General features: G+C 37.9%; 1 protein-coding gene across 4 annotated transcripts in view; it reads right to left on the minus strand.

Moving 5' to 3' along the window:
- Positions 1 to 27,883, minus strand: part of EMB2766 (structural constituent of nuclear pore) — a 175,524-nt gene that overhangs the window by 65,120 nt on the left and 82,521 nt on the right. For 2 of the 4 annotated variants that reach the window (XM_089458258.1, XM_089458257.1), the window contains exons 5-6: positions 22,754 to 22,831; positions 11,833 to 11,936 (exon numbers count right to left, since the gene is read on the minus strand). In XM_089458258.1, coding sequence (XP_089314384.1) covers positions 11,833 to 11,936; positions 22,754 to 22,831 — 182 coding nt within the window. Of the gene's footprint in view, positions 1 to 11,832; positions 11,937 to 21,808; positions 21,955 to 22,753; positions 22,832 to 27,883 lie in introns of those variants that run through there. The other 2 variants (XR_016266633.1, XM_089458259.1) reach the window with 2 other exon arrangements.

Here is a 27,883-nt window from a genome sequence, read left to right on the forward strand (position 1 = left end):
GAACACCTTTATAAATCCTTTTAACTTTTATTTTCCTCATTTATATATTTTTTGCCACTTAAAAAAAAAAAAAAATATATATATATATATATAGCTCCACTATTTAAATAAACTAGACCTTATATTTATTATAATGCTTTTAAAAAATACTCTTCATTCGTTATAACTTGTTACCCTTATGTCTCTTTATGGTTCTAGATTTAACCCTTTATAAACTTTACTATATGGATCTTTCAAGTAACCTTTTATAATAATACCCTCTTTGTACTTATATATATTTTCAATAATTTTATGACTTGAACTTTTCTTTAAATACCCCTTTATAATATAATACTTCTCTTTATCTATCTTTTTTTATAATCTTTTTTTTTTGAAAAGTTAAAACCCTAGTGAAACGTGGCTATTCACCTGGAAGTGAAGGTGGCTCAATTCTTGCTCTTTGGTGAAGGAGAAACAGAGAAGGGAGTTTGAGGAGCGACGATTTTTGAGCTAGGGTTACGGACTTGCAGAGTTTGTTCTCCATGGAAGGAAGTAAAGGAGGGAGCTCCACTCCCTCCTACAAGTAGGCAATGGCCAGCAGAGGTAAAAACCAATAGAAGAAAACAGAGGGCCTTCAGATGGAAGGCAAGGAAACAGGGAAGAGGAGCAGGTGGGCTCTAAATCTATGGAGAATAACAACACTACAAAAAACGAGGTAGAGGACAAGAAACAGGGAGCAAAAGACAAAGCTCAAAAGGGACCATGCAAGCCCAAAACTACAATCACGCCCAGAGTAGTTTTGAATGATCCTGCTCTACAGGCACATAGGGACCACATGCAGACATATGCTATCATTTGTAAATTTATGGGCTTATGGCCCACCAAAAAAGCTTTACAAACATGGATTAAATACCACTGGAAACCAAAAGGAAGCATAGAACCAGTGTTGTGAAAATCGCGATCTTTTATCGCAATTTTTTCCCCAAGCTGATATTATCGCGAGTAATAATCGCAGATTTTTTTTATACCCGATAATTTTGAAAAAATCGCAATTTTTTCAATTTTTCCCAATTAATCACAGAGGGTCGGGGCAACACGGTTTTATAAGAGATGCTAAATGTTCGAAATGCAATTTTTTTTTAAAGAAACAAATAATTTTTGAGTGGGGCAGCTGAATGATCAAGTCTAGCCCAAGTAAAAGGGACATTCTCCTTAATCTTCATTTTCATCCTTTTACTTAAATTTTTAACATTACCATGAAATGACTCAGGATGTTTGAGAGTGGTTCCGGCCTCATTGGATTTCATATGGAGAAAGTAGAATTTTAGATTTCATTCAAAATCCAGCAGACTTATCAATTTTTCAGGATTTCAAGATTGGAAGATTGTAATATTTCCAAGTGACACCACTTGCCCAGGCTACCCCTGCCACCAGTAGAGCACATGGTCTACCTCCTGTAGCTCCTACTTCTAGTTCTTCAGCTTCTAGAGCACAGTAGACTCCACTGCCAACTCCACCAGCACCACCATCTACATCTAGAGGGAAAGGGAAAGCTGTGGCATTTTCTCTCAAGAGGGGCAGAGGAAATCAATAGGATTAGACTTTAGTTATTTTCTTCATTTTATTGTATATGACATTATGACATGATGAGATACATTATTATATTTTTTGTTGATATTTTGAGGCTGAGTTGGGACTCAGGAGTCAAGACTTACTATTCAGGACATGATTCAATGTTATGTGTGATTTTAGCACTAGAAATGATATTAAACATCTTATATATTAGTTATTTTATCATATTTATGTGTCAATGTATTTATTTTATGTTGTAGATGGTTTAGATATTGAAAAAATGAAAAAAAAATGAATATTTTTGTACCAAACGATTTTTTCCCGATTATTTCCCGATAATTACGATTTTTTCCGATTTTTTCCTCGCGTCGATATTATCCTATGTTGCATGGGTTCCCGCACCCGGGGGTGGGGTTCTCGAACCCGTCCCGGGTTCCCGCACCCAAGTACCGGATTCGGGTACGGGTTCTTCCTAGAAGAACCCAGAAGAACCGGGTTCTTCCATGAAGAACCGGGTTCTTCAAAAAAAAAATTGGGTTCTTTTCCTTTAATGGGTTCTTGGATTCTTGGGTTCTTCGGGTTGGGTTCTTTTAAAGGCTTGCCGGAATGAATGTCACAATTTCTTGCTGTTTCGGACTGTCTGCAACATGAGCCACAACTGTCAGTCCACTTTTATACACTCAATTTGCCTCCTACAGCTGCGGCATAGTCCCTCCTTGTTGTTGTCAAACGCTGAGCTGTAGGGCTTGATTCATGCCACTGTTTACATAAAACAGCTCATTGTTCACTAAGGAACAGACCTCGGCCTCCCTATGCAGACTCCTGTACCCAACCGAAGCCCTAAACAGAGATGACAATGCCACAAACTTACCTCTACTCAGCCCAGACTTGTTAAATTTTTAATTTTTTATACTATATACTATAATATGAGAAGTATACGTTTCAGTTCTTTTAACCTGAAATAGTTGCAATTAGATTAATAAAGCGCAGAAAATCTTCATCATTTTTTGCATTAATGAATGGCATTACATAAATGCATTCATACACTGAATATAGCTCTGTGCTATTCTTTACAATATAAACCATTCAGTGAGAATGTATTTCAACTCAATCATCTACACAACATTCAAGCCAGTTCATTATCTACCCTCTATCAATGGTGTTGCTTGCCCTTGCAATGTAATTTCACCATGGATCAACAAAATCCAATTAAATGGTTCAGAATTTCTTCAGGAAGAAGTAAAACATTTCATAGTATATATATTTTAATTTTTGAAAAATTGAATCATTACATTAACATATAAATTATGTGGTTTTTTTTAAGGCTTGTGGCTACATTAAAGTATAAATTATGGCTGCTGGCAGCGTATATTTCACTGCTGTCCCACAAAACACACAAGGCACCCCAATAAAATAAAGTTTAAAATGTTGAGTCTTTGAGAACTCAGAATACTTTAGGATTTTTGAGCGTACTCCTGAGTTTGTAGGAAACTTGGCTAGTGTACCTCAGTCAGCTGTGTGTGACAAAATCTGTCCCATATCATGATTCATGTTAATATGTAAACAATGAACAGTTTTTTGGTGATAAATTTTGAAATTTCAATGTCAATGTTGAATGTTCAATGATGTGCATGTTTAAATGATTATCATTAAAGTTTTCTTGTTTAAAGTTGAAAAAAATATACAAATTCAAATTTCATATATATTATTAATTATAAATTTATAATTTATAAAATATAATTATTAAAATTTAATATTATTATATTACCCGACGAACCCACGCACCCTGTTTCCAAAAATGCCGTCCCCGTCCCTGTCCCTGTCCCCGTCCCCGTTCCCGTCCTCGAACCCAAGTTTCCTGGAAACATAGATATTATCCCAATAACGATTAATGCAACATTGAATAGAACTACATCTTGGGTCAAAGGGATTCTTTACTGTAGTCTTTGCAAACATTGAAGATAAGGGCAGAGTATTTGGAGGGCCTTATTTTTACATAGCTGCAGGCCTGTACATGCGACCATGGGTTATGAATTTTGTCCCAGAACGAAAAACTTTTACCTCAGTCGCGGTTTAGGTTAGACTCTACTCTCTACCTTTGGATTATTGGCAACTGGAATCCTTATCTGCCATAGGAAATAAGTTAGGGCGTTTTGTCAAAGCTTCTGAGACCACCATAAAAGGAAAATACACATCCTTTACAAGAATATGTGTGGAGATGGATCTTTCAGGAGCTCTACCGGATGAGGTAATCTTGGAAGTGTTTGATGAAGAATGGGTGCAAACAGTGGATTATGAACACATTCCATTCAGATGTCGCAAATGCCATGAGCATGGGCACCTATTCAGAGATTGCCCTCTCAGTAAAACAGAAAACAAGAGTAAAACCAACACCATGAAAGATACTGAAAGCTTTCATAAAGTGGTCCAGAAAGGAAAAGGGAACAAAAGGGGAACGAAGCCACTTCAAACAGAAAAGCAACTGGCCAGCCAAAACAGGTTTCAAGCACTAGAAGAGGAAGAGGTGATAACGAAAGTAGATCAGGCCAAGGGAGGCAGTCCAGTGGAGGAGGAGAACGGAGATAATGATGAGCAAACACAAAACATCAATAAACAGAAAGAAGAAATGATGAGTGACACAGAACTGGAGATGGACCAAGAAATGACCCAGAGTGAGATGGAAATGGAAGACCACGAACTTCAGGAGATTCTTGAGAATGAGAATCTAGATCTAGAAGGATTCTTGAAACAAGGAACCAAGGAGGGAGTGGATTCGTTACCTACAGAGGAGTTCAATAGAGTGCAGCAGCTGTTCATATGGAAAACTCAGACCATAGGACTGGAAAAGCAAAGGGAAAATGAAAGATAGGGCAGCGAAGGTGTGAAAGCTATGAAAACCACACCAGGATTAGCACCTAGAAACCCAAGAAAGAAAAGAGGCAGAAAAAAGCAGAACGAGCTTTTGATGGAATGTGAAAAGCTAATGATAGACTCAGGTAAGATGAAAGACCTATTCAGTTACTCCTTTACAAATCTTTAATAATGAAGTTCATTTCTTGGAATATTAAGGGTCTAGGCAGTAAAAGAAAACAAAGGATACTTAGTAATAGGATGAAACAAACAGCTCCGGATGTGATCTTCATCTAGGAAACTAAATGTTTCATTCAAAAAATAAAAGAGATTCATAGCAAATGGCTCAATAGATTTGAGTTTCTGGAAGTCAAAGCAGAGAATACAGCAGGAAGCATTCTCACGGTTTGGACCCCCAAAAAATTGACATTATAGATGTTGAGGCATCTAAGGATTATGTTTCAGTGGTCATGCAACCAGTGGGAGATAAGGATATTTACCTGGTCACGAATGTATATGGCCCCCAAAGGATGGATGGCAAACTCAAGCTTCTAGATTCCCTGAAGGATCTCAGGGAAAGATATGCAAGAATCCCTTGGATCATGGGGGGTGATTTCAATATGATCAAATCATTGTCGGAGAAAAAAGGGGGTACCAGAATTCTAAATAAAGACTCTTGTGCTTTTCAAACCTTCATAGACAATATGAAGCTAGTGGATATAGTAATGAATAATGGCACTTTTACTTGGAACAATAAAAGAGGAGGAGAATCTCAGGTGGCCTCCAAATTAGATAGATTCATAATCTCAGAGGATCTCATGCTCAAGGACAAGGACATAGCTGCTAGAGTTCTACCCTTTGGAGGATCTGATCACTGGCCGATACAATTGGAAATTCAGAGCATTGGTACCCCCAGGAATAGACCTTTCAGATTTGAAAATATCTGGCTCTCCCACCCAGATTTCAGCAACAACATAGCCATATGGTGGGCAGAAGATTTGAATATTCAGGCACAAGAATGTTCCTTCTTCAAAAAAGGCTCAAACATATTAAACTCAGGCTCAAGGAATGGAACAAGAAGGAATATGGAAATATTTTTGTAGCAAAAAAATCTGTTGAAGGAAAAATGCAGGAGCTCAACCAAACCCTTATCATGGAGGGTTTTGATAAAGATAGAAGTGATCAGGCAACCAAATATCATCAAGAATGGGAGAACTTATGTAAACAAGAGGAGATTTTTTGGAGGCAAAAATCCAGGGTGCAATGGCTAAAAGAAGGAGAACGTAACACTAGATTTTTCCACAGATCCACTATGGCGAACAGAGCTCACAACAGGATTTCTTCAATCAAGGATGAGGGAGGTAACCTTCTCAATTCTCATGAAGAAATAGAAGCAGTGCTAGTTCAGCACTTTCGTGGTATTGCACAGGAAACCTGTTCAGACAGAGAGCAATCCATCAGGTGTATATCAAGACATATACCCAAGCTGGTTTCCAGAGAGGACAACTTCAACCTTAACAGACCAGTGACGGAAGAGGAGGTGAGTGAGGTCCTAAAAGAAATGCAAAATGGTAAGGCACCAGGCCCAGATGGATTCAATGTAGATTTCTTTAAAGCTTGTTGGAATATAGTAAAACAGGACATCCTGAACGTTGTGGAAGACTCCAGGAGGGACAAAACTATATTGAAGGCACTTAATACAACCTTTATCTCCCTGATCCCTAAACAAGAATTGGCTCAAACTCCTGATAGGTTTAGACCCATTGCCTTGTGCAATGTTGTCTACAAGATAATATCCAAAGTTGTGGCAAATAGACTCAAACCTCTTCTTCCTACCCTGGTGTCAGTTGAACAATCTAGATATGTGGAAGGTAGGCAAATCCTCGACAACATCATTCAAGCTCATGAGGTGGTGCACTCACTGACAATCAACAAGAAAGCTAGAATGATCATGCAATTGGATATAGCCAAAGCTTATGATAAGATGAACTGGACCTATATCAAAAAAGTTCTCATTGCTTTTGGGTTTGATCATAACTGGATCAGATGGGTAATGGCCCTAGTAACTTCTCCCAGTTTTTCAATTCTTGTTAATGGATCTCCCTCGGAAACTTTTATTCCTTTAAGAGGCCTCAGGCAGGGAGATCCACTCTCTCCCTTTCTCTTCATTCTCATGATGGAAGGGCTGGGTCGATCTATCAAGCATGCTAAAATAGTTGGGAAAGTCAAAGGTATCCAACTTTCTGAAAATGGTCAGGCCTTAACTCACCAACAATTTGTTGATGATACCATGCTGCAGGGTATCCCCACGTCAAAGAAGCTCTAGCTTATAAGCAAATCCTGAGAGACTTTGCCATGGCTTCAGGTATGGAAGTTAATCTCTCCAAATCTAAGATTTTTTTCTTTAATACTCACATTGCTATTCAAAGAAATATTTCCAGAATTTTGGGCTTTCAAAGGGAGATCCTCCCCTCAAAATATTTGGGAGTTCCTCTTACGGCCAAACCTTTACATAAGAGCATCTGGGAACCAGTGATTAACAAATTGCAAGACAAAATCAGGAAATGGACTATTAGATCATTAAATCTGGCTGATAGGTTGGTGCTGACCAAGGCTGTACTACAATCAATCCCAGTGTTTATGCTATCAGCTCTCTCAGCACCATTAGGAGTCCTGCATCAATTCAAAACCATACAAAGAGACTTTCTTTGGGGCAAGGGGGAAGAAAAAAAGAAATGGACTTTGTAGCATGGGAAAAAATCTGCAAACCTAAAAACTATGGAGGGCTTGGTTTAGATGATCCTGAGATTCTAAGCAAAGTTTTAGGAGCTAAATTATGGTGGCGATGGGTAAAAGACCCAGAGGCCCAATGGGCTAGAATTTGGAAAGAAGAATACGCCAGCAATTGGCAAAACAATGATCTAATAAGAATGTCAGGACATAGAAAGGGATCACACATTTGGAATAAGGCATGGGATAACTGAGGCTTAGTACAAGGAAATAGTTTCTGGGAAATCAGAGATGGAAACCTGGCCCTATTCTGGGAGGACAGATGGCAACAAGAACCTATTTTGTTAAAAGAAGATTTGAGGGATCTCAAGGAAGAGACAGATACCAAAGGGTTATCTAAAGTAAAAGACTTTTGGGATCAAACCAGCAGTATGGGAAAATGGAGAACCTAGAGGAACTTTGATTTTAGGGATGATAGCCCCCTGAAGGCTAAAGCAGAGACTCTAAAAAAAATGGTAGAACAAAGGAAGATTTTGAGGTCTGAGGGGCAAGACCAGCTAAGATGGGGCAACAATAATGAGGGAGCCTTTAATCTCAAGGAAGCTAAACTCATTCTCCTTGACCTTAACTCTCAAGCTCCGGATAAGATTTGGCAAGGCCTATGGAGACATCAAGGCTGGATGAAAATTAAACTCTTCATGTGGCTGGTTCAGCATAGGAAAATTCTGACCTGGGAAAATATTAGGAAGAGGGGTATCCTGGGGCCTTCCAAATGTCAGCTCTTTGAAGCCCAAGAGAAAACTATGGAGCACCTTCTCAACAATTGCATTTTCAACTCCAGTTTGTGGGATTCTTTTGCCACCATTTTCCAACTGACTGATAAGGACAAAGGGAGTATCATCAATACCCTCAACAATTGGAGAAGAAACTTTTTCAGATAATGAAATTCTTAGCTCAGCATGGGCCATCATTCCAAGGTTCATTATTTGGAATGTCTGGAAAGAATGAACCAATAGAATCGTCAAGAATGAAAACAAGCCTTTCCAATGCCTTTTAGAGCAGATTAAATCAACTCAAGGAAACAGTCGGCACTATTGTGCGAACTCTCCCTAAGAACCCACCTTCAGTGGCTGATTTGAGAATTCTCAGTGAGTTGGGGTTGCAGGGACTTATTCCTCAGGGACTGGATAGGACCGTATTCTCCCTAGATTCTAAGCAAGATTTCTGGCATCCTCCCCCTAAGGGCTTTTTGAAATTCAACATTGATGGGGCTTCTAAAGGCAACCCAGGTACCGCAGGTTATGGAGGAGCATTAAGGGATGAGAATGGAAGTGTCATTTTTATCTTCTATTGTCATTTAGGGAAAGCCACCAATAACATGGCGGAATTGATGGCTATGGAGCAATGTTTAGATCTCCTGGAACAGGAGAACCGACAAAATGTGATAGTTGAAGCCGATTCTGAGTTAATCATCAAATCGGTGAAGAGAATCAGCTGGGGATCAAAGCCGGAAAAAGTCTCAAGGAACTGGAGGTTGATCCAAGGCTTTCAACAGATTCAGCAACATCTCCAGAGCCTTCGTACAGTTAGCTTCAAACATGTCCGTAGATCAGCCAATAAATTGGCATATCTTCTGGCCAATCAAGGGGTGATCAGCATAGAGAACAGGATGGCGATGAGCTGGCAAGAGTGGCCTCAAAGTAGGATAAAATCGATTTGTAATGACCAGGCAAATGAAGACAAGTTCGTGTTTCAGAGTAGAGCCATGGAGACGGAGTCTGGTTAATTCAGCGACTCCCGGCGGCAGCTAGTCTGGTAGCTTTGGTTCTTCGAAGAAGGGCAGGTCAACAGGCGTTTCTTCTTTCCTCAGTTCTGGAGGAGAAGACATTACGAAAGGACGGAACCCGAACACTATCGGCAGCCGCATTACCATGGGTTTTCCGCCCGTGCACGATATACCGGGTCGGGGGCGGTTTTCCGGCAATCGCGGGCCTCGCAAGCGGGAAATGGTATTTCCGTTTTGGAAGCGATTCCATACAGTAGGCGACACGTGGCGGTGGGGTCGGCTAAAATACCGCCCTCATCGCACGCTAAAGTTCAGTGATATTGGCCGGCGCGATATGAACCTCTGCCGTCAGATCAAGCGAGGCGGATCGACGGCTGCGATTGATCATGCAAGTTGGTTGTCTAGGCGGGTAAGTATAGCACTTCTTGACTGGGCGAATTAGTCCTCTGCCGTCGGATTGGGTCAGCTGGCTCAACGGTGACGATTAAAGCGGCTTGTCTGGAAGTTAGCGGGAAGAGTTTATGCTCCTTTTTCTTGGCGGGAGGAATTTTGTCACAGGCAGGAGGCTAATTGTTTTGGTTACGTTGCAGGCTTCATCTTTGTTTTGACTTTAAGAGTTTAGAAGTTTGGTTTTTCGGGGTAGGGGCTTTTGCCTCGGGCCCGTTCTCTGTTTGGTTTGTGGGTCTCCTCCTTGGTCCACAACTCTTTGTGGATAGATGTAAATTTTGTACTTTATTTATGAAATAGAAGGTTCGACTCTTGCATTAGCAAAAAAAGAAACGTAGCTATTCACCTCTTTGGGGTATAATATAAAATATATGTCCACTTATGTGCTTTTGACTCGATTAATGTTCTCCACATGAAAAGTTAAACTTATCATTCACATAAAGAGATTTTGTATTCCTTTTCTTTTTCTTTTACCTTTAAAATACCATGGGCAATTACCATGGGTTTCTAAAACCACTAGCTTGTAAACCACTTAATGAAGAATCAAGATAATATTATCTACTCTTCCTTTTCTTACGTATAGTTTTAAAGATATTTGAAAAGATTCCCTTTTACATTGTCATGCACTTTTTATCGATAATGTTGAACATTTATATATATATGAATGTTTTCCTTCAAAATTTATCACGGACTATTTATTTTTTTACTAGAATAATTGAAATGTGAATGGCCAACGGCCTCTTTTTTATTTTTTAATTAACTAATTCTTTCTTTTTACCTCTTTTAATTTATAAGTCGCCCAGAGCCTGACCGAAAATGGAGAAACTCCAAACTCTAAGCAAAACGCTTCAATTACACAACAACAATGTTGATGGGAGGTTGATGGCCAAAGCCCTGATGATCAGCCAAACCTTGCTTTGATACCAATGAAACGAACAAGTTCGTCCTTCAAGTTAAATACTCTAGAAGACTTGGAATATGAAAATATCCATTGAGGATACAAATATTATTATATATAAAATCTATGAAGAATGATAATACAATGAGAGTGAGGGTCCTGTATATATAGCCACGTAAGTACCCTTTCACGAAGAGTCATGTCAGTAGAGACATGCCTCTTTGTTTAACTAATTATTATTTAATTATATATTATTATGATTATTACTTATTATCTATATTTATTACTTTTACATAATTTATGTTCATAGCATTCTCATATCATACTTATCGATCATGTTTCCCATGATTATGTGTCCATAAAAGTTTTCATCTCCACCACAATTCCTCAAATGCCCTGCTGTTTAGCATTGATACTTATACATGCCACTTGACTTGCCTTTCACACAATATATAATTTGTGCAAACAACTAAAGCAAAAAAGTTGTAGGGAGAGAAAAGGTACTAGGAAATGAACACCATATATAACCAGAAACGCACATGACTCAATTAAGATCACTTGGCCACTTTTACTAAAATTCCTAACACTGAAGAAAAGGTTGCATAGTAATAGAATATCACATATACTCTATCAAGGCTTGCTTAAGATGTATGTGCCAAATTCATCTAGGATGTATCTAGAGATGTATCCCCAAAAATACCCATTACACACAATGAACCACTCAGTCTGCATGGTAGCACAATTTACAATTCTGACTAAATAACATCACTTCAAATCTATATGACCAAATGACAGAAAGAATATTGACTATGCTACTGTCACAACTTTTTTTTGTTTAATACAATGAAAACAATCTAATTACTCTTTTGGTGTTATGTAAGTCATGTGTGCCATATATTTGACATCCCAAGTTAATAGGAACAACTGTTTTTCATTTCTAGTTCATTTAAATGCTTGTGCAAGCTTATATACCTTTAAAGGACCAATTGTGGAGTAAACTCTACTCTATAGGATATTTGGGCATACCTTCCTGGAAGAAAAATATATCTTGAGCCAATCAGCTTTGAAACCATGAAAAAGTTCTTAAATAATGTGTTTAGTACTGTTGTAATCTTCTCTTTTGTTAACTGATAAAATTCCTGAATAAAGGTGCTACATCATGTAAGTGTGCAGCATGGTTCCAACACATCAGCTCCAAATACATCTCCAGCAGATTAATTAATTCTACAACCCCTGGGTGACTTTGCATCTGTGACTGCTGCAAAGTACAGATAATATCTATCTCTATCTGTATTGCACACAAACAAATGTACAAGCATACAACAAAACTGGAGATCTTTTGACTTATATATCTGTCCGATCATAGTTACTTTCAGTATTATTTTATACACAGGATTAAGCTAACTAATCATTCGCATTATTTATAAGAAGCATATTGTGCCAGCCTTTCCATCAACAGCATTTAGTGCATCGAAGTAAAATATTTTTCCTCTATTTTGTATTTTTATATGAACAAGAGGAAAAGTAATTAACAGCGGTCCCAAAAAATGAATTTGATTTTCATACTCACATTAAATCTCTAACTGATGCAGCTTCATCTTCAGTAATGGATGGCCGCTCCTCCTTGTATATCCTCTCAGCCTCTTCTTCCATGCTTTGTAAGGCCTTTTCTACCTATAAACAAATCCACAGTGGCTGACAGCATAAGGAAATTGGCAAAAAGACATAAAATTCCGAGAAGACTAAGTGCACAACTATCTATGTAACATGTAAAGCACCTTCCAGGATTGCCAATTAAAAACAACCTACACAAAATCTAGCATCATTAAATACAAAAAATAGCATGCTAATCTCCATACTGAATGACAATTCCAAATTCAATGACACGTGAAATATTTCCTAATTTAAATTATTTGTTTCATCGAACCATGATAAAGAAATGAAGGAAAAAAACATTATTGTGAAAAGAAATGAATTCATCCTTGCCGATAAAAATCAACAGAGCACTTTAATTTCACATCCAATATGATATGAGATTTGAGGGAGGTTCCACTACATGATCCAGGACATGGGGAGTTGCCCCTCAATTTTCTTTTGTTAACCCTATCAGAGGTGTACCCCACACATTTGAAAGGTAATGACCCACAGCTGCGAGACTTTGAGCAGGCTCCATATACCCGATACCATCAAGCTTATCACTTCTTTCTTTCAGCCTATCTAGGCAGCTAGTGTCGGTAAGTGCCAAGAGTCCAAGACAGCTCCCCAGTTTTAGAAAGTGTTCGTGGCAGATCAGTGAGACAGCAAGACTTTCTCCCCCCAACCAATGGGCATCCCACAACCATTAGCAGACCTTATGTCTGAAGCCACTCCTTACAAAATACTGCGCACCAGATCTGGTCGAGCAACCAGACCTCTGTCACGGGGTTCTCCCCCTCACTCTCAAATGTTCAGAGAGACAGGTCACTCAAGAGTTCCTCCCAAAAGATTGTACAGCCATGCCCCTAGGCCTCGGCATCAAGTACTCAAATAACATCATCAGGATTTGCATCAGTTCCCTCACAGTGATAGATAAAGACAAGAATGCCTTTTCTCACTCCTCTGCCCCTGCTTTTTCTCATTTATGATACTACTACTGAGCCCATGTTACCAGAAACAGGACGATAACCACCGTTCCTGGGAAAAAACGCACTAGAAACAGGACAGGACAGAAAACGCCATTTTCTACATCCATTCCCATCTTCATTTTCAGTGCTTTAGAAGAGCATGCTATGGCTCTTCACTGTACTACGAAGTGCCAGCACGCATGCCATTTTGTAAGACCCATAAGTATCAATACTGCAAATCCTCAGGACTTTATTGGAAGGGATCAGCTCCACAACCGTGGCAGTCTTTTCCTTCCTTTCTCAGTTCCATACTTGAAGCTCTAAATTCCTATTCCTCACCAGTGTAGCAGAAACCAGAGGATAAGCAGTGATTGACTTCATATCCAATAGAAACAGATGCCTGAGACTTGAATTTACTTCAATCATCTTGGCCAATTCTTCGGTTCCTTTGGATACAATTGAGTCTTCCCAAATTGGCAACTCCTCCAAGCAGTCATTGATTGTCAAAGCCGAAGCAATGACTCAGCTCCTTAACAACACTGTTTTTTCCTCGTCATATCAGCCAGCATTTTAACCCCATAAGAGTCAAGCTAGCTTCGCTGAAAATAAAATATTTTCAATGATGAACTTCTCTTGACAACAGTGCATAGCTCTTTTACTTCATGAATGCTCCATCTTACTCTGTTGAAATCCTGGGATTTCAATGTTGTGTTTTCGTTTAGAACTTGAAGAATGTTCAGAATAGAAGAGCATGCTATGGCTCTTCGTTGGTACAGTGAATAATAAATATGGAGGTTGTTTCTTTGTACATTGTCAACGGACACTTGCAAACTGGTAACATGTCTTTCTATTATTTACCAAAATAAACTTTTGAAATGAATAGTAACACATGTTTTAACTGGAATAGACACCTGTACACTTATATTTTTGGCTTCAAAGACTGTATTTTTGGCTTCAAAGACTGAACGGAATATCCTTCTAGTTAAGCTTATACATAACACTGTTAGAATTCTGTTTTAATTTTACCATCTTAACTAATAAGACAGGTTTCTAATCCATTATGGTTAAATGTGATTATTAGAATTTGAGCTAGGTAAACAATGAAGGTTTTGTTTTATGTTTTCCATATTTTTTTCTCTCTCCTCATTTCTTAAATGTGAAACCTCCAAACTCCGTTTCTCGTTTCATTTCCCTTTTCTCATTTCTGGTAACATAGGCTACGGCCTTAGGCCTCCTAGGGTTCTCCACTTTCATTTACCTAGCATCCACTATTCACTCTTTATAATTTTCATGTGTATCTCATCTTTCTTATAACAATTTAGCTTGTAGGAGTGTACTACAAGCTAGACATTCTCAGAGACTAGTGACCATTGACCACGCTCTCTACTCCAATTGAACCGTCCCTTGGTCAATTGTGAACAATAACAATATACACTATTTCATCTTGGCCTCACATCTTGAATCAGGACATCATATATTTTAGCTTCCTTCCACAAAAGATTATAACTGTTGGGCTAGCATTGTATAAAAAGCAATGTTGAAAAAATCAGAATTGGCAAAAAAACAACGAGGGTCCAGAATGTTGAAATATGTATCTAGGTTCGGTCTTCATAATGGCATATGTAATCGTGATTTTATGTATTTAATGAAAAAAGAGAAATAAATTTATTATTTGTGTTCTTGAGGCATGGGTTTCATACTCAAGTGAAATTGGTTTTTAGGTCAAGCACCCATTGAATGCTTCTAGGTTTGTCATAAATTCAACTCATTGTCATATATTGAAGACCCATTTGGGCATGTTACATATTGCAAAAAAAAAATATTGAGTCAAAAGACCCTCCAAAACCTCGTCATGGCACAAACATCAAGTCAACCTCAAGATATCAATTCTTACCCCTCACAAACCTATAAATAAGAAGGAATTCGACCTCATTTGCACTCTCACTCAAGCAAGTTCGATCTCCTCAAGATAGAAGTTGGAAAAGGACAAATAAGGAAGAAGATCAAGATCAAAGCTTTTGGGCCACTCTCTCTCTTTCATTAGGGTTTCTACAGTTTCTGGGCTAGACGAAATTCTAAAGCTACATTGAAGTTGTGAAGCTGCAAGTTCAAAGCTATGACGTTGCAAGGTCGAAGTTGTGAAGCTGCTAGGTCGAAGTTGTTGAAGTTGCATTAAGGTCAAACTTGTGAAGTTGCAAGGTTGAAGTTGCAGAAATTGTTGTTGGGGTCGAAGTTGCTGGAGAAGTTGCTAGAAGGTTGAAGTTTGTTGTTGGAAGTTGTGTCAGGAAAGCTCATCAAGAAAGAAGGATGACTTGGTCTTGGAGGGTCTTGGTCAAGGGTCATAGGTCTTAGAATTCGTCAATTCAAGTTCAACAAGAAGAGAAGGATTCTAGTGTGTTTCCTCTCAGTTGGAGAGGTTTTGGCCCTCGTTGATCGCCTATATCTTGTGCCTTGTTGTCTCATTGTTCTTTATGATTTGGTAGTTGTTTGATGATGGAGAACACTAATAATAATAAAGGAAGGAACAAGTTAATTAAGTAAAAATACATCACAAGCAGTTATCAAAGCAATAGAAACCACCTACACTTGTTGCTCCCTAGATTTCTCAACATGGTATCAGAGTTAAGGTGACTACATCAAGGAAGGGCAACACGAAGAACGATATTGTAGGGCCAAAGTGTAAAGAGATCATCTTGGAAACATCAAGAGCATCAATCATCAAGAATAACTAACCCTCTCATCATATTGAAAGGGAATAATTAAGAGCATCAAAGAAGACCTCAAAACCCTAGCTCATCCAAAGAAGGATTCCACACTTGAAGCATTCCTGGGGAATCTCACACATTCTACAATCATTATCACGAGGAAGGAAGAGAGAAGCACTTTTGGGTGTGTTTTCCTGAGCTATATTCTCCATATGTGCGAAGTTTTAAGACATCCTTCTGCAACACTAAGTATTGAATAGCAGCCACCATCAAGCATCAAGTTATGTGCCAAGAAATTTCTCCTTTGAAAGTCGCAATAACAAGAAAAAGAACTCAAGTCAAACGAAGTAGAAGAGGAAAATTTGTCCATCTTCTAGCCACATGTGTGAACTAGGGTTATTACAAAAAAAGGTTGAAATTGCAGAATTGTTACAACAACCCAAAATTTTGAATAAGGGTCAAAATTTGAGGTTGTGAAACAAGTTTAACTAGTATTGCCTTGAAGGAAGAAAAGCAGGAAAAGAGTTGTCATCATCAACAAGGAATCAATGTGATCTCCCTATGAGCCCAGGATCACTTTTGAAGAAAGACATCATCACCAAAAAGACATCTTCTATTATCTACATCATCATCAAAATCAAGAAGGCATCAAGTTGAAGATTTCATCATCTAGGAATATCTTCACTTGACAAGTAAGTCTTTTTATATCTATATTTGAATACGTCAAAATGACTTCATATTGCAAGGACAGCAACAAATTGGTTGGGTCGTCAAACTTTCTTGCATGGAAAAAGAGGATATATTTGATCCTTATAGAAAATGAAGTCGTTGGTCATGTTAAAGGATTAAGCGTCAAAAATGCCAAAAGAACAAGCTCAAGCTCTACAAGGTGAAGACATCATAAGAAGAACAAATAGCCTCATACTTTATGAGGGTGTTAGAAATAAAAGACCAACTCCAAGAGTTGAGAGAAATAATGTTTGACAAGGAAATGACTACCATAGTGCTCAATGCACTACCAGAGGATTCAGTCAACTTCACATCAAGCATCTATGAGAAGATGGAAGCTACTCCATTCAATGAACTATGGTCATTGTGCAAAATCGAAGAAACCAAACTAAAGGCAAAAATCAATGTAGGATCAAGCGAGCAAGCTCAAGCATTTGTTGCCATGGCTAGAAGAAAATGGAAGTTTGGGAAGCTTGGTCCTCAAAAAAAAAAGAACATGTCGAAGGTTCAATGTTATGGTTGTCATGAATATGGGCACTACAAGAGAGATTGTCCAAAGCTCAAGAAAGACAACAACAAAAGAGGAAGGGAAGAAACACATATCACTGACGAAGTGGAAGAAGTTGAAAAGAAGACCCAAGAAGGAGAAAGTAAAAGATCTCTACTATGGTTGAGATAGTCTTCCTCACCTACTTCTTTTTAAGTTTATGTTTCAAGTTTTATGTTGTAAAGTATTATTATCATGGTAGGAAGCATTAGAAGCATGATAGGATGCATCATGTTAGGAGATGGTATCATAGAAGCATACGATTGAAAGCAAGAGCTCGTGACATCATCGTAAAGAAGCATAGAAGATAGTTGAAATAGAAGTCTATGGTTGTCACCTATAGAAGGATGTAGCTCTTAGTAACTTCATTAGAAGCATAAGTAAAATTTATGGGAAAAAGAAAGTCATCTAGTATAGAGCTCATCATATATCATTCAAAAGGGAGCATTTGCAAGATGGGGATGATCAAGATCCTCTATTGGAATCTTCATCGGATGGTTCACCTACTGGAAGAAGCAAGTGTCTAGCCAAGAATTCCACCTTGTTTGAGATTCATGGAGTGATGGTATGATGTCAAAAGAAGTGAAGTAGGTCAAGGTGATTGAATTTCTTTCAATCAAGGAAGTTGTTGAAGGAAGTCTAGATGACCAAAAGGAAGAGATGAGGTATGTATGCTTGTATTTGATCAAAATTAGCATGGATAAATGCTCCACCTCATGAGCATGATCAAGAGAAAGGGATCTCCTCCTTTGGAAGGATGCATAAAGGTGTGGTTCACATATTGACTAGATGAAATCAACATAATAAGTCTTCACATGGAATACGAGGTGGTTGATAAAAATTAAGGAACTATGAATGGAAGTTCCTGAGAAGCAATATGTGAAGAAACTAAGGAGAGATCGTGAAAGATACAACTATTGTCACATAGAAAAGGAAATCAATGCCTAATAACTTGAAGAATTCATTGTGACATCTCCATGGAAAAGGTATGAAGACTCCGAAAAAGTCTGGAAGGAAGATGACCCTTGACATTTAATATATTTTTGGAGATGTGTCAATATGAATACAGGATGTTGACACAACAAGCAAATGTCATGATGTAAGACCATCACAAAGGTAATTTGATATTCATTTTTTATTTTTGAACAATATCTGGATGTGCTAATGCAAGGCTACCAAATGAAGAGTTGTAGATGTCATCTACAACTGATACTCATGTGGTGGGATGATAAGATCTGAAGAAAACCTGATGTGGAGAAGGTAGTTGTATGAAGGAAACCCATATATGGATTAGTGAATCACTTTCCGATGAAAGAAAGGATGACATGACTGACAAGATTCATGAATGAAGGTGATGGATAGTCGATGCCCTACGAAGAAGTCCCAAAATATGTAGGCTCCATAACAAAGAAGAAATTCATGACATCGAAAGAGGGATTCCTACAAGCAGTTGGTTGTCCCGTGATCTCCAAATAGAAAGTTGTTAGAAGCAAGTCCCTGGTCAAGGTGAGGCTTGGTCAGGTCCCTGATTAAGAGGCGGCTTGGGGACATTCCCTTTATAGGAATGGGTGCATTCCTTCGTTAGAATGGGTATATCCTCCCTAGTTGAGAGGAAGAGGTAGACACATATTCTTGTATTCACTTGGGAAGAAAGAATGGAGGATTAGGTAAGCATTTGGCATTCGATACTCTTTGAGGATGTGGTAGGGCATCCAAGATAAGAGTAATCGTAGAGGACCAATATTCTTTGAGGACTAGGAATCCAAGATAAGAATAGTACTAGTGGAACATACTCTGAGAGAACCCGGGTGGAGTATGTTGTGAGAGAGACAATGATTAGGGTGTCTATAAATCATTGGTCTCGCCAACATTGTACTTTGATCTTGTAGAGAGATAGAGATGTTAGTCAAGGTCTTGCTATGTGACAATGTTAGATGATATGATGCTATACAGATCGGTTACCAATCCAACTCTTCTTTTGAGAATTCTTCAAATTGAGAATGTCCAAGTACCTTGTGTGAATTCTGAATACCTCCCTAGTTAAGAGGGAGTGTTGAAATATGTAACTAGGTCCGGTCTTCATAATGGCATACGTAATCGTGATTTTATGTATTTAATGAAAAGATAAAAATAAATTTATTATTTGTGTTCGTGAGGCATGGGTTTCATGCTCATGGGAAATTTATTTTTAGGTCAAGCACCCATTGAGTGCTTCTAGGTTTGTTATAAAGTCAACTAAGTCATTGTCATGTATTAAAGACACATGTGGGCATGTTACATATTGTAAAGAAAAAATTGAGTTAAAAAAGAGTCAAAAGACCCTCCAAGACCTCATCATGGCACAGAGATCAAGTCGCCCTACATAAAGGGACGAGTTGGGCTCAAGATAGCAATTCATACCCCTAACAAGCCTATAAATAAGAAGGAATTCGACCTCATTTGCACTCAGTCAAGCAAGTTCGATCTCCTCAAGACAGAAGTTGGAAAAGGACAAAGATGAAGAAGAATATCAAGATCAAAGTTTTTCGGCCTTTCTCTCTCTCTTTCCTTAGGGTTTCTACAATTTCTCAACTAGACGAAATTCTGAAGTTGCATTGAAATTGTGAAGCTGCAAGGTCGAAGCCGTGAAACTGCCTCTAAATCGAAGCTATGAAGTTGCTAGGTCGAAGTTGTTGAAGTTGCATCAAGGTCGAAGTTGTGAAGCCGCTAGGTCGAAGTTGTTGGGTCGAAGCTGCAGAAATTGTTGTTGGTGTCGAAGTTGTTGGAAGGTTGAAGTTTGTTGTTGGAAGTTGTGTAAGGAAAGCTAATCAAGAAGGATGACTTTGTCTTGGAGGGTCTTGGTCAAGGGTCATAGGTCTTAGAATTCGTCAATTCAAGTTCTACAAGAAGAGAAGGATTCTTGTGGAGAGGTTTTGGCCCTAGCTGATCACTTATATCTTGTGTCCTATTGTCTCATTGTTCTTTATGATTTGGTAGTTGTTTGATAATAGAGAACATTAATAATAATAAAGGAAAGAAGAAGTTAATCAAATAAAGTAAAAATTCATCACAAACAGTTATTGAAGTAAGAGAAATCACCTACACTTGTTGCCCCCTAGATTTCTCAACATGGTATCAGAGCTAAGGTGACAACATCAAAGAAGGGCAACATGAAGAAGGATTCTCTGGGGCCGAAGTATAAAGAGATCAACTTGGAAACATCAAGAGCATCAATCATCAAGAAGAACTAACCCTCTCATCATATTGAAAGGGAATAATTAAGAGCATCAAAGAAGACATCAAAACCCTAGCTCATCCACAGAAGGGTTCCACAATTTAAGCATTTTTAGGAATCTCACACATTCTACAATCATTATCACGAGGAAGGAAGAGAGAAGCCCTTTTGGGTCTGTTTTTATCGGCTATATTCTCCACATGTGCGAAGTATTAAGACATCCTTTTGCAACAAGTATCAAATTGCAACCACCATCAAAGGTCAAGTTTTGTGCCAAGAAAGGTCTCCTTTGCAAGCCAAATTCACAAGAAAAAGAAGTCAAGTCAAGCAAAGTAGAAAGGAGGCAAATTTGTCCATCTTCTAGCCCACACGTGTGAACTAGGGTTATTGCAAAAAAAGTCGAAATTGTAAAATTGCTACAACAATCCGAAATTTTAAAGAAAGGTTGAAATTTGAGGTTGTGAAACAAGTTTAACTAGCGTTATATTAAGGAAGAAAAGAAAGAAAAAGAGTTGTCAACATCAACAAGGAATCAATGTTATCTCCCTTTGAGCCCAGGATCACTTTTGAAGAATGACATCTTCTATTATCTACATCATCATCAAAATCAAGAAGGCATCAAGTTGAAGATTTGAGCATCTAGGAGTATCTTCACTTGACAAGTAAGTATTTTTATATCTATATTTGAATATGTCAAAATTACTTCATATTGCAAGGAGAGCAAAATATTGGTTGGGTCGTCAAACTTTCTTGCATGGAAGAAGAGGATAGATTGATCCTCGTAGAAAATGAAGTCGTTGGTCATGTTAAGCGTTTAATTGTCAAACCGCCAAAAGAAAAAGCTCGAGCTCTACAAGATGAAGATATCAAAAGAAAAGGGAATAGCCTCATACTTTATGAGCGTGTCAGAAATAAGTTACCAACTCCAAGAGTTGGGAGAAATAATGTCTAACAAGGAAATGACTACCATAGTGCTCAATGCACTACCAGAGGATTGGGTCAACTTCACATCAAGCATCTATGGTAAGAAGGAAGCTACTCCATTGGATGAACTATGGTCATTGTGTAAAATCAAAGAAACCAGAGTAAACGCAAAAATTGATGTAGGAAGCTCAAGCCTTTGCTGCCATGGCTAGAAGAAAAGGGAAGCTTGGGAAGCTTGGTCCTCATAAATTAATAATAATAAAAAAGGAACATGTCGAAGGTTCAATGTTATGGCTTTCATGAATATGGGCACTACAAGTGAGATTGTCCAAAGCTCAAGAAGGACAACAACAAAAGAGGAAGGAAAGAAGCCCATATAACTAAAGAAGCGGAAGTAGTTGAAAAGAAGATCCAAGAAGCCCATATCACTTGACTTTTCGCACTCTCTCTCTCTGTTGAACATTTGATATAATAATAAGAAGAATTGATCAAAGGGTTTTCCTCACATTGGGGTTTTCCCTGGCATCCGCCAAATCTAGTGTCACCTTGTCTTGGCTTGTCTTCTGCGTTTTGTTATTCATGTTCTATCTACAGTTACCATCAATGTGATTTATGGTTGGTTAATGTGATTGCTATTGGAAAACTAAATTGGAAATTATCATTGGGCTGCTAAAGGAACATTGAAGATATTGTGCTAAACATAGAACATACCATTGTTAACAAAATTTAACATGGTATCAAAGCACAGGTGAAGAAAAATCCCAAGCAAGAGAGAGAAAAGAAATCATTAAGGGAGATCTGTTAGACAAGATCATTGGACTAACCTCAATGTCTTACTTCAAATCTGAGGATAAGCTCAAGGACATTTCTGATTATCATGCATGGAAGATGACTTTGGACTTGACTTTGGAAGAGCATGATGTCAAGGACTATGTGCAGGGAAGTGTGGTAGAGCCTCCTTCAAATGCACCTGTTGTTGCAAAGACGAAGTACAAGAAAGGTGAGGTCAAAGCTAAGAGAATTATCATAGACTCCATTCAAAAGCATTTGGTTGCCTATATTTCTGATCTGGGAACATCCAAGGAGATGTATGATAAGCTGATATATAACAATCCATCGATGTTCTACTACACTAAGAACCTGTTGTTGATGAGTCTCAATCAGCTCATGAACTATTTTTGAGTTGGCATAGACAAAACGCAGGTCAACTCGTGATGTATATTTGTTAATAAATTATATTTGTCAGAAAGCGTGAGCAGATACTTAATGTGTTCAATAAGCTATAGAAGCACAAGATATTTCCATTTTTCTTTGTCCTTATTTAAGTAAATTATGTCCGAGTCTTTAAAAAATATTTACAACTTTAGCTACCGATTTAGGTGTTTGGCATAGTTTATTTAAGTAAATTATGACTGAGTCTTTAAAAAATATTTACAACTTTGGCAAACGATGTAGGCGTTTGGCATAGTGGATAAGAACGTTCTTGCATAGGATTTATTAGATAAGGAATATTTCTTTCAACAAGAGAAGTATTGAGAATAATTTAACTGTAGTAAAACAATTCTAACTACCTGTTAGATGTGATGGAAACCAATATGCAGAAATTCAAGTAAAAGACCAGAAGCATTATCAGTCTTCTAGTTGCAGTTTATATTGACTGTAAGATTACTTAACATCAAAAGAAACCATGAGAATATATTTTTTAAGGATTACTAAACAATACTGTCATCTTCAAAAAAAATCCTTCGATGTTATACTACACTAAAAACCTGTTGTTGATGAGTCTCAATCAGCTCAAGTTGTCTTTCCAAGCTATGTTGTGACTCTACCACTTTAGCAACTTCACTCTGCACAATAATTAAGAGATCAGTTAAACGACAATCATATGAATTGAAGCACTGTAATATCCCATATGGCATGCATCATTAAATTGATTACCAAAAACACAAGGAGATCACTAACACATTGGAAAAAATAATTCAAAATATGGCCTCCCCTTGAAATAATTAACAAAACATGAATATTCTCTACAAAATAATGGAAACTATGCATTTCCGTGCCCATCAAATTAATTTTAATGTTGTTAAAAAGGACAAGGATAGAAACCATCTCCAATATATAAAAATCCTGTATAGAAATTAACGCAAAAATAAAGGTAAAAGACAAAGGAAACTACACAAAACAGTCTTAATTTTAACAAAATTACGAAGAAAATACCAATGCAATGAATGCAAAGAAAAAATATAATTGCAGAGAAACCCTTTGCAATGCTGATTCTTGTACTTTTATGTAATAAACACTCGTATACTTTACTACTCTGCATACAGAAACACGACTCACTAAGTCACCTGACACGATGACACGGGGCATGAAGGACACGAAGATATAAGTATCTGACACATGACATGTTGGCCCCCGAAACAGGACACACGGGACATGCTATATATTATATATTAAAAAATATAACAAACTAGAGTATTGAACATAGAAAGAGAAAAAAGAAAAACAACAACAACAACAACAACGAAACTTGGACAAAATTCAATTTAGAAAATAAAACACTTACAGGATACAAATTCAATCATACACACAACTAGTACCACATCAATGATGATAAATGGAAAGAAGCACAAGAAATTAAAACCATAAACTGCAGTTTGTTATGAACAAAGTTCATAAACACAGCAGAATACTCAGAACATCTGAAATATATAAATATCCATGATGGGGACAAGTAGTGTATTTATATAGACATGTATAGAAGATATGAGATGATGGAATTGTTACAAGTGAGGGCCCGCTTATATACCTAGGCAAGAGCCCCTTTATGAAGGGTCATTTCCTTAGGGACATACCTCTTCATTAACTAATCTATTATTATGATTATGATTATTATTTATATTTACATTATTTTTATATAAATTATATTCATAACACAATATTCTCATTAAATCATCAAAATCAAAATGTATTACATAGATATTGACTCACTATGTCACTACTACTATACGTGGGAATGCCAATGGCAAATACAAAACAAGGTAGATACAAAAACCGTAGACGATGAAGTATCCTAATAGAGAAGCCTCATGGCTAACTGCAGTAGAGGAGGGAATGTTGCCCCATGAATTGTACACCAAGCACAGGCCTCATAGCCCCCGTCTCTAAGCACATCATAGCCTCCAAATCTCACACTGCCAATGGAAATCTCTACAGAGGCCTCCACCTCATCAAGGGATGCTCTATCGTGATATATCCGTCTAAATGCATCCTTCCTCTTATGTGAAATCTCATCATCTATGTGAGGAGGGAATTTACACAAAGGCCCACAATTGAGCCAATCATTGTTGTAGTATTTGGGATTCAATGAGTCATCCAAGCAATGCGAAGGTGTTTAATTCAATGTGGAAAAAGTCGAAGTCGGGATTAAATCGACAAGGGTCTAGAAGTTGAAAAAGTCATTAAAGTCGGGAGTTTTTTGAAAATGTTGGCAAAAAACAAAACAAAAATATTCATTTTTTTAAATCCCGACTTTTTCAATAAAATCCCGATTTTTTCAAAAAAAAATTAAAAAATCGTTAAAAAAACTACCTCATTCACGATTTTTTGGAAAAAGTCCCGATTTAATCCCAAATTCTTCAACTGGAAAAAAATCATCAAAAAATCAGCCGATTTAATCAGCCAACCAAAAAAATCGCATTTTGGGGATTTAATCCCAACTTTTTCCACACAACTTTAATTCTTGTCCCACTTGCTGGAAAGAATATCTTGTATGTTGGTGAAAAAAACCTTTGTTGATACCTCATACTCATGCACTCAATCAAGAAATTCCACACATCATAAAGTTTAAACCTCTCCTAGGATGGGTTGGTTTGTGTCTGCAAATCACAACAAAGCAATGATAGAGCCCACGACCTCAATGGTAAGGTCTAACCTCTCCTACCAACCATCATCTAATATTGTATCCGTGACCTTTTTTGAAATAGTGTGATCTATCTTTCTCCAAAAACACCAAAATTCTTAAATAACCATGGCCCCAAGAGCAGTCTTGACCTTCCCTCAACCTTTTAAACATGATGAATGAGGAGGCAAACAATGTATCTACAATCTATTGTGATTTGGTCTTTCAAGTTCAAACTGCAATCATCACCATCAAAATCTACTCTCAGCCATCGTGGGAGGTTACTTGCATGTTTATCTTCATACAAGATTTCTCATATCTCCATTATTCCCATCAGAAGTTCGTTGGTGGTCGTGCTTGGTTGTTATGCAAAGGAGGCAGGGGAGTTATGTTTCCACACAGTGTTGCGTTTCTCTCAACCCGATGGTCAAATCTCTCCCACAGGTGCAAACTCAAGTTTATTTCAATTCCTTGGTCTTGAATGGTTACCCAATTACATGCATGAGCTGAGAAAATAGCATAGAAAACCTGCAAGATACCTAATTTCATCATCGTTGTGCTTTTTCCAATCGTTGTGCTTTCTCCTAATCGTTGTGCTTTCCCTGTGTGTTGTGCTTTTTGCGCTTGTCTTTGCCAAGTCTACGATTTTTCTCTGTGGAGCCTCCATATGCAAGGTGTGTCATTCCCTTGAACTGAATTTAAAGCTCCTACAATAATTGTTTGTGCTTTTAAAGTGTTTGAAAGCTTATCTTCTCATGTGTTGCGCTTCCTGTGTTGCGCCTGTCTTTTGAATTTTCTAACACCAGAATCAAAAATGTCTAAGTTGTATTGGGGTTTCCAGCAGGTATTTGTACTGATTGGTCTATGTTATATAGGGTTTCTTTCTTAATTTGCTATCAAAAATAAAACTTGGGGCCTCTTTTCATTATTGTTATTACTTGTTGCACAAATCAATTTTGCATTAAAACCCTATAGTATTCCCTATTGCAAACAAAAAACCATGTCAACACTAGAGGGAAGAAAGCACAAGGGAGGTGTTATTGTCATATTGGAACCACGAGACCTCGGATTCATCAATGCAGACCCAGCTATCAGAGTTGCTTTTGAGCAAGTGGGATGTATCAAGTATTGTGAAAAGATTCAAGGGTATAATGCACAGCTTACTATGGAGTTTTCCATGAGCTTCAATGGATAGGAGGCTAAGGATGGAGCGCTCACCTTTCCAGTTACAAAGGTCACAATAGTAGTTGCAACAGAGATTCCCCTTCAGGGAGAGCAATGGTTCAAGGGCATGCCCCTTGATATTGCCCATTATAAAGATTTTTTGAAGCCTGAGTATAGAGACAAGGAGTATGGGGCCATTGTTCCTAAAGAATATCTACTTGAACATCACAACAAGCTTTTGCAAGCTATTCAGAGGTATTTCACATGTGAGGGTAAGTTTGGAAGGATTTATCCGTACCATTTCAAACTCTTGATGCATTTTATTGGGAAGAGTCCCTTGAATTTGCCCTTCTATCTATTTAGGAGTCTCAGTAAGATGGCTGACAAAGTGCAAGGGAAACAAAGTCAAGTGGAACCAAGCCTTTTCCACTTTTCCTTAACTAAGTTGTTGGTATTGGAGGAGCTGAATAAAAGAAATCAATCATGGCAGTCATTTGTTGATTCTTCAAACCTGGTGGATGATGTGCCAACTAGTCCCTTAAGCAAGAAGGAAACACCCAAAGCAGTGGTAAAGGACATTCAATCACCAACTAGAAGTTCAATGAAGAGGCTCTTAGCTACAGTGCAGTCTACAAGAAAGAAGAAAGGCAAGAAGTTACAATTTTCTCAAGAAGTGATGGATGTCCCTAAGAAACCCCTCACTAGGTCTACTACAAAAAGGTTGTCATTGGAGCAGTCATTTGAGACCATGGAGACCATACCAGAAGATGAAGTTGTTGATGATAAAGTCAGGGAGGTTGCATAATTGCAAGAACAATTGAAGAAGGCCCACGTGATGATTCCACAGTTGCACCAAGAAAGTCGACAACTAAAGAAGGTTATTCCAAAAAAGACAGCTCAACCTGGTGAAGATGTGCCAATGGTTAAAGTTGCACCAGTTGCTGCCAAATTGAAGGGCAAAGAAAAGGTAATCAAAGAGGATGTTAAGAAGGCAAACATTCCAGTAGCTAGAATTACAGAATCCTCATTTGGGAAGCTACAAGTGCAAGAAGAGAAGACAGTACAAGAGGAGAAAATAGAGGTAGATGAGGGAAGCACACCTTCAATAGGTTGAGAAGGCAACTGAAGGAAGGTCACAAGGAAATTTTGGAGCTGACGCAACAGGATAAAATGGCCAAGAAACAAATGAGTGATCTTCTAGATATCTATTAACCAGCCATGGACAATGCCAAATACATGTTGAGCAGATCCCTTCCACTACACAAGCAAATGAAAAATGTATGCAGACAGAATCTATCTATGTAGAATGAATGAAGAGCCACCAAACAACAGTTAAGGGAGTTGGAGGAGAAAGATAGAGGCAAATTGGACCTATTGGCTAAGGCAGCCAAACTTTGAATGCTGCAAGGTGTGAAATAACACAATTTTGATTTTTTATTTTTGCCTAAAAGTATGCTTGTTTATAGGGTTGAAGTTCCAAGTGATAATGTTTTGCATATAATTCCTCTTGCACCTACAGTTAGTCAAGATTCTGAAGTTATGTTTTGAAGAAGCATCGTTCACAATATTTTGTACCCTAGCTAGCCTTAGGGTTAGGGTTTTTGGTGTCGAGATGAACATTTTGCATTTTTGGTGAAGGCTTGAAACAGATATACCGCATGATTATTATAGTGCCAACATCATCATCAATTTGTGCAGCCTGTCCAGAAACATCATTGTCATTCGAACCATGAAAAAAGATGGCATTGTGTTTTTGGCTACAAAAGAATTTGTCGAAGTTGGAAGCTTTGTGCGATAAAAGAAATCTTCCAAGGGGGAATATTTATCCATGTTC

Source organism: Pinus tabuliformis, chromosome 7 (assembly GCF_031772625.1).
Source record: "Pinus tabuliformis cultivar Carrire ecotype Pingquan chromosome 7, CPIR1, whole genome shotgun sequence".
Classification (NCBI taxonomy): Eukaryota; Viridiplantae; Streptophyta; class Pinopsida; order Pinales; family Pinaceae; genus Pinus; species Pinus tabuliformis.